Raw genomic sequence first — 7,872 nt, 5'->3', positions numbered from 1 at the left:
ACCTTTTCACTCTCTAACCCGTGTTTACCCTTGAGTGCTCTCTCCTCTCACCCAACAATTCCCTGGATATGAACCCGGATATAGTAGCTCTGATACCAAATGTTTAAATTCCAGATGAAGAAGATCACAAAAAGCTTGATGACAGAATAATGAGAGAGAGTTTAACTGTCTTCTTATTTTTTGTAAATACTGAACAATACAATATTTAAATATAAAGGAAACTTGGCTAACACTCTCCACTAACCACGTCTAACAATCCTACGTTAGTGGTGTTAAAAAATAACTTAAAAACAGAAACTCAAAATTGCTCCTAACAACTAGCCGAAAAACCAGCAACAGTGACGAAGTCTTCCAACACAGTAAGCTAATTTTCTCTGATATTTATTCAGCTACTTACGTGCACATATGAGCTTGAATTATGTTGCAACATGGTGTATCTGACATAGTCGCTGGCTTCCAGCGTCTCTCCCACGGGGATGGCAACCCATTTGATGGGCGAGGTGGGGTTCTGGCACACGCTTTTGCTCCACAAGATGGAAGAATGCACTTGGATGCAGATGAAAGGTGGAGCACTACAGGGATATCACCAACCATTGATCTTGAAACTGTTTGTTTGCATGAACTTGGTCACAATCTGGGGCTTGGACACAGTAACGATCCTAACGCGGTTATGGCACCCACATATGCAGGGGTACGACGGAATCTAAGACAAGATGATAAGGATGGTTTAAACAATCTATATGGGTTTTAAGAACTTGAGAAGCATGTGTTTGGCCTAGGTGTGTCAGTAATTAATTTCATATATGCTGAAACCAGTTGCATGTACTACTATTAAGCAACAATTAAATAAGCCACCAACTACACTTGTGATCAAACTTGCCTTGTTATAATAATATTTACCAAGTAAGTAATTGCTTATCATAATATAACGCTTGAAAATTTAATTATGAGTACATTTAAAGTAAATTAAAGAATAAAATTCATGGTTTTACGATTTTTAATTACAAAGAATATCAATTTTTTTATTATATAAATTAGATTGATGTCATGTATGGTGTTTGATAAAAAAAATATATAAAAGTAACTTTGTTTAACTGTGGAACACAAATTTTATGTAAAGGGGAAATAAGAAATGAAAAATGAGAAATGATATTTGATCCACATAAATTTTTTATATTTATTTGGTATTATTATTTTTTACTTTTTTTTAAAAAAATATATAAAAATTCATTCTTTTATAATATTTTATGCTTATGTATTAAAAAAATGTAAATGAACGTAATCATACCATGAAAATCTCGAACCTAAACTGTCCTCTTTGATTGGCTTGCAAAAGCTTAATGCAGTAATTAATTTTCCTTTGTCAATATCATCTGGACCAAATGAAATATCCTGTCATAATTTCAAAACTTTTAACTAAATAATTAGGTCAAACTTGTACTTGGAATCTATAACTACTGTACTTGGAATCTATAACTAGCTGTACCAAATATGGCAAAATTGACGCGCTGAATACGTCCATAAAAAGAAGAAATTACCTTATGAGGAAGTAAGTTGAATTCCAATCTTATTAATTAAAGTTTTTAGTAAGTGCAATTTATTGTCATACGATCACAGGTTTCTACGGATAAGATCACCGATAGGAGGTGACTAGTCTAGGTTGTGGTGAACATCTCATCCAACTATAAGGGAACAATATTTGATAATTGACCGTATGGTCATGTAGAGAGGATTTCGGACGGACGGTTTTTAATATTAAAGACTCCTAAATATATTTTCTGATTAAAATGATTGGTAGGTGTAAGACATGGAAAATGACGTACATTTGCTGGAGTCCGCGTGGCAGTCGGAGAGCGAGACACCTCAGCAACGCACGTGGCGACCGTAGGTCGAGACACTTCATTAACGGACGCCAGGTGTCATGCCGAGGAGAGTTGGGAATCGGTAGTGAGAAGCAGGTGTCGACTGCAGAGTGGACGTGCGTTCGGTGGGGGAAGCAAAACTGAAGTTTCAGAAAACGCTCCACTCTCTGCACACACCTTCCTTTCTCGTTTCTGAAGAACCCTGTCAGACCTCGTAAATATGCACCCAGAACCCACCTGTCTAATCTCATTAAAATGCACTCAAAACCCCTCTGCGCTGACGCCAAGTGTCAAGAAACGAGAATCTGAAATCAGATAGTGGAATGCAGGTGTCAGCAGGAGAGCGGACGCTCGCTTTACATGGGAAGAAAAATGATTATCTGAAACCTTCTTCTCACACTCTCTGCATGCACTCATCTTCTCCAAAATCCTGATCTTTCGAATTCTCCTTCTTCTCTCTAAGAGTTTTGTCTTCTCTCTAAAGAAACTCACCCTTTCTCTTATCCGATCCTCATTCAGAGACCGTAGGAGCACTCATGGCGTCTCAAGCTTCACTTTGAACCGAACAAATATGAGTTCTGAAACTGGTAAGTTTCCTTAGGCCTATCCGTCCGTTTTTCTGATACATGCAAACCCAGCTTCGGTTGCATACTGTTATCTTGTCTGAGTCTCTGTTGGTTTATTAAATGTTTGAAATTAGTTTAAAGAAGAGTGGAACGTAAGGGTAGAAGGGAACTCGGTTTGACGAAAAGTGTTTTAGTACGTTCGTTCCCAGATCCAGGTAAGGGAAGCTTATTCAATTTAATTCGTATGTTCGTATTGTACTGTATGAATGTTCTATGTGTTGCCTGAAGTATGATCTGTATTATTTGATTTTTGGTATATGATTATGATTATGAGTTGATGTATGAGAAGTATGAATTGTACTACGATATGAGTATTTGAAAGTCTGAAAGTTTATGTTGAAAAATGAGTTTAATGTAAATGAAACTTTGAATATGAATTTCCTATGATAATGAACGTTCGTCATTGAACGGTCCTTGACCGTTCGGTGCTGTTAGTAAACTTCTTTGAATTGAATTCTTTCATTCGGAAAGATTTCTAGTTGAGGACGAACGCCCTCTTGTATTAAGTGCTACGTCTGAGCGTTCGGCCAAACGTAGATACCTGAGTGTTATGTGAGAAATTGAGAAACTTGAAGATATAAATTCGTACACTTAGTCATTCTTAAAAACCTAAATTCCCCATCTCTTATCAACAAAAATGGCCCCGTTGCCGGGGATCAATCAATGGTTGGTTCAGTTTTAGGTTTGTTGTTTTGTTAATATTTGTTTTGTAAAAATATGTTTTGTCTTTTATTTTTAATGTATGAGTGTTTTATTTGCTTTGATATTTTGTCTGTTTTGAAATTTTGTGCTATCATTTCATTGTTATAGAGTGTTGTTACTGATGACTAGGGGAAATTCTGGACCTAGTTGTGTGTATGGATTTGATTTTTGTTTTGCAGTAATAACAACATCTGCTGATGAATCCTGGATAACATCTACTGAGGGATGCTAAAAGGATTTAGATAACAACATCTACTGAGGGATGCTGCTACGATGAATGATGGCCCAATTTTCTGAATTTTTTTTAATTTATTTAATTGCTTGATTTTGACTTGATTTTATTTCTTTGTGTGTTTAAGTTTTTTTTATTTTTAGGTTAAATGCTGCTTCTGATGGCAGTAAAGACATCATCTACTAATGGAAGCTGCTTGACATCTACTGATGGATGTTAGGTGATTAGGCATCTACTGATGGATGTCGATGAAGATGAGAAAGATTGGTGTCTACTAAGGGATATCAATGAAGAAATATTAGCATTTACTTATGGATGCTATGATGATGCGGATGGTGTCAAAATAGTAATGTTAAATAATCGTTTTCCTCTCTTTTTCATTCTTCCCATTTCTCCACTTTTATTATACTTGTCCATAATATGTTTCCTGTTTTGATTGCTGATGTATGCTTTGAACACATTGAGGACAATGTGTAGTTTAAGTGTGGTCTATTGGGAGAGATTCTGAATTTTCTGTTAGTTATTTTGTTTTGTGTGAAATTTTTCGTTTTTGAGGTGAAATTTTTCTCTGTTTTGAGTGTTAAATTTTTTCTGTTTTAAGTTATTTTTATCGTGTTTTGTGTGCAATAAATTTTACATTTTTCTCTTGATTTCTGGAGTCTGTCTAAGTTGTAGATTTTTCCTTCACTTGATTAATACTTATAGTTTGACATCCTTGTTTTTCTCTGCTTGGAAGATAATTATAATGTTTGAGAGGGTGAATTGATTATAACACAAATATCCTGTGTGAGATTTGAGCCACTTTATTTTCTTTCTTGTGTATGTTATGTCTCTTGATTGCTTGCACATATGCATTGGCTAGATTCTTTTTGATAATACTTGATTGATATGCATGATTAGAAATAATAAAGGCATTTTATTTCTTGAGCCTTGTTAGCCAAATAAGCCTACCATGCTATTATCCTTTGATAACCCCTTTGAGCCTATACTGTATTCGTTTCTTTGTTTTAAAGCTCATACACTGACCCTAAGTGAAAAAAAAAAAAACCATGATTACCTTAACCTTAGGAAAGTCTAGAGCTATAGAAGTGTTTTGTGAATAAGTGTGGTCTCCTTGGGAATTCTGATGAATTGGCTAGTTGATTCCTCATCATGTTTTGAAAATATAAATTATATTCTGTTGTGTGATAAAGAAAAAAAAGAAGAAAAGAGACAGGATAGGAAAAGATGATGAGAAAGAGAGAAAAAAAAATAATTCTATGAATAATGGAGTCGAGAAGAGGATTGAATTAGAGGTTTGGGTGAGATTTCACTGTATCTACACTTGTCCCCCAGTACTCGTCTATTTCTTCTGAGCTATAGCTACTTACCCATATTTTATCCTCCCCTGTCCTTGGCCCCATTACAACCCAGTAAAGACCTTTTGATCTGAACATGCATATGTTTTAAGTATTGATAATTAGAGACTTGCCAAGTCTGCTTGTGTTTGATTTCTTGAGTGCATTGAGTGATATTGATTTACCTTAAACACTTGAGAGAAACACTGTTAGTGCATCTGTGAGGTTATGTTATTTTTAAATCACCTCTTAAGCTGATTGATTATTTTTCCGTGTATTGAATTGCTTGGAAGATTTCTGTAAGTATCTGCTTTTCTTGATTACGTGTTGGACATTTTCTACTTCTTTTATCTGTCTAGAATTCTTGAGAACTGTGTATATTTTGTTTGTTTTTCTTGTGAGTCTTTATTTTCTGTCTGCTGTGTCTGTGTCAGTCCTTTGAAGTCCTTTGAACCATTCCCTGATTTGTGTCTTAATTTTGTCCAAGAGTGCAAAAGACTAAGTGTGGTCTATTTTGATGAATCATTATTTTCTTCACTTCACTTAGTTTATTGTGCTATATTTAATTAGGAAATTGTGCTTAATTGTACAGTATTTTCCTATTTTTCTTAATTGTGCTTAATTCAATCAGAAATTCTTATTTTAATTAATTTGAATTGTCAGAGACTAATTACTTACATTATTGAGTGTAGGGAAAATTTTGGAAATAAAAATTGGGACAATTGGAAAAACATTCACACAATATTATTTATTTAGAAAAAGTTGTACTGTATTAATTTAATTTGTGTGTTGAGCAATGGAAAATTGAACAAAATTGGCTTAGAAGCATTACACACCACACGGCCTAGCAGCCAGCAGGAAAATCTTCTTTCTCTTTTAACAAATATAGGACAACAATGAAAGTGCAATGTTGAATGAAGTAAAGCTCACGGTTTTCTTTATTTAAGAAAAGGGTGCTATTTTAAGAGAATGTTTATACACTTTTGAAAATGAATTGAACTAGTACGTGGATTGGTTTTGTTATTTCTTTTAAATGGTTTAACATGCAGGTTGCACGGCCCCATATCAACAATTTAATTTGGCATATATGTTTGGAAAAGGGCCACCACTCATTCACGGTTTTCACTTGATAATGTGCCAAAATTCATAACCTTGGGAGACAATGATCACGTGAAAGAGAATTCACATTCTATTTAACAAATAAAGAAAGATGGAGGGGACCACAAGGAAAGAAGTTTACGATTCTTGGAGGAAAAAAAGAGAGAATCTCTTTTAAAGTAAAGCATATGCGTTTTTGACTTGGCATGGGTGAAGATTAAAGAATGAATTTATGGAAACGCAAAACTCAACAATTGGAAAGAAAGGGGCGCTGAATTGTCAGAAGAGAGTGGCCACCTTGTCACTTTTGTTTTTCATTGTTTTGGAGATATGAGAATGCGGTTTCAAAGAGGGAGAGGCCGTGAGTTTGAGGGGGAGGCCGTGAGAGTCCAGCTAATCCAGCACCTTCACGATCCAGAAAAGAGGGAGCTGTTGCTGCCACTTCCAGGAGGTGTTCACGGTGATCTTTATTTTAGAAGAGAGAATACACGTTAGTCTTGATTCAATTTGATGGAGAAGGGTGAGCTGGAATGTGGAAATAGAGAGGAGAAATGACACGGCCCATGGAGAAATAATTCTGGAATAGTTTGGTGTGCACGAAGAGCTGAAGGAGGAGGTGTCTCGGTCTTGAGCAGCAGCACTCACTTGCCATTTGTTTTAGAGAATGATGCACGGTTGAGAAGAATGCAGCAGCGTGAAGAAGGGTTGAACGTCCAGCTGGGAGAAGATGTGGAGATCACAACCTGCTGGAAGTAAGAAGGAGTGCATCAGCTGGTCCACCAAAGAAGAGGAGGTCACGGCTGTGTTGATTTAATTTGGAAGGAAGAAGAGAGGCACCATATGTACACGGAAGAAAGCATAGCTGCTGGCTGAACATGTGAAGGGAAGTGTTCCGTGAGATGATTACTTGGAATGGAGGAAGGAGTCCAGCTTGGAGCTGCTCACGCCCACCATGAGTTGAAGAAGAATTACAGCAGCAAGGAGTTGCTCTTGGTTGAGATAGCAAGCATCACGGTCCAGCTTGAATGAAGATGTGCAGCAGTGTCCAGCCATTGGAAGAAAGAAGGAGGAGCACCCATCCACGTTGAGGGTCTCTCTCTCTCGGATTTTTATTCCAACAACAAAAGCTAGACTGGTGCACGTTATCACGATTGATTCCAGCAGCAGAGAGTTGCGTTCCAGTAGCAAAATGAAGAGCATCTAGCTTGGAACAGACACCAAGAGGGAGGAAGGCACAGAAGTTTGGCATCCAGAGGAAGAAACATTAAAATGAGAAGGAGAAAGCTTGAGGTGTTGGCACGGCTAGAGAGAAACTCACGTCCATGGTCCAGCAGAGGAAGCTATAAGTTAGAAAGGGGTTGATTTTGCTACTAAAATGATGCTTAAAATATGGTAAAATTTAGCATTATCATTCCCGTATTGAACCCTTTAGCTTGATCCGTACCGAGCGCGCTTAAGATTTTCGCCAGTTCTTCATCCTCACGTTGCTTCGTTCTAATCCGATCAAATACGTCGCTAGATATTCTAAGGTTACAGCACCTGATGCTGTTCGGTTCTAACTCATACTGTAACCTTAGATCTCTGAAACTCTCCACTAAGCTCATCTCGCGCACCATCATGGACGACACATGCACCACTTTTCTGCTCAGAGCGTCCGCCACAACGTTCGCTTTACCAGGGTGATAAAGCAACTCGAAATCATAATCCTTTAGAAATTCAAGCCACCTCCGCTGCCTCATATTCAACTCCTTTTGATCAAAGAGGTACTTGAGACTCTTATGATCACTAAAGACTTGGAAAACGGATCCATACAAGTAGTGCCTCCAAATTTTCAGAGCAAAGACGACTGCTGCCAGCTCTAGGTCGTGCGTTGGATAATTCTTCTCATGTATCTTCAATTGTCGAGAGGCGTACGCCACTGCTCGTTTCTCTTGCATAAGAACGCACCCCAAACCTTGGTGAGATGCGTCACAGTAAACTTCGAAAGGTTTGGCAGTGTCCGGAATTACCAAAAC

The 7,872-nt window shown here is 37.2% G+C and overlaps 1 protein-coding gene across 1 annotated transcript; it reads left to right on the top strand.

Moving 5' to 3' along the window:
• The first annotated feature begins 418 nt into the window (after positions 1 to 418).
• On the top strand, positions 419 to 751 carry LOC108319489 (uncharacterized). Its single transcript, XM_017550652.2, has one exon. It carries the CDS (start codon positions 419 to 421, stop codon positions 749 to 751), a length of 333 nt encoding a protein of 110 aa, XP_017406141.1.
• The last annotated feature ends 7,121 nt before the right edge of the window (positions 752 to 7,872 follow it).

Source organism: Vigna angularis, chromosome 8 (assembly GCF_016808095.1).
Source record: "Vigna angularis cultivar LongXiaoDou No.4 chromosome 8, ASM1680809v1, whole genome shotgun sequence".
NCBI lineage: Eukaryota > Viridiplantae > Streptophyta > Magnoliopsida > Fabales > Fabaceae > Vigna > Vigna angularis.
This window is presented reverse-complemented; position numbering and strand designations above follow the sequence as displayed.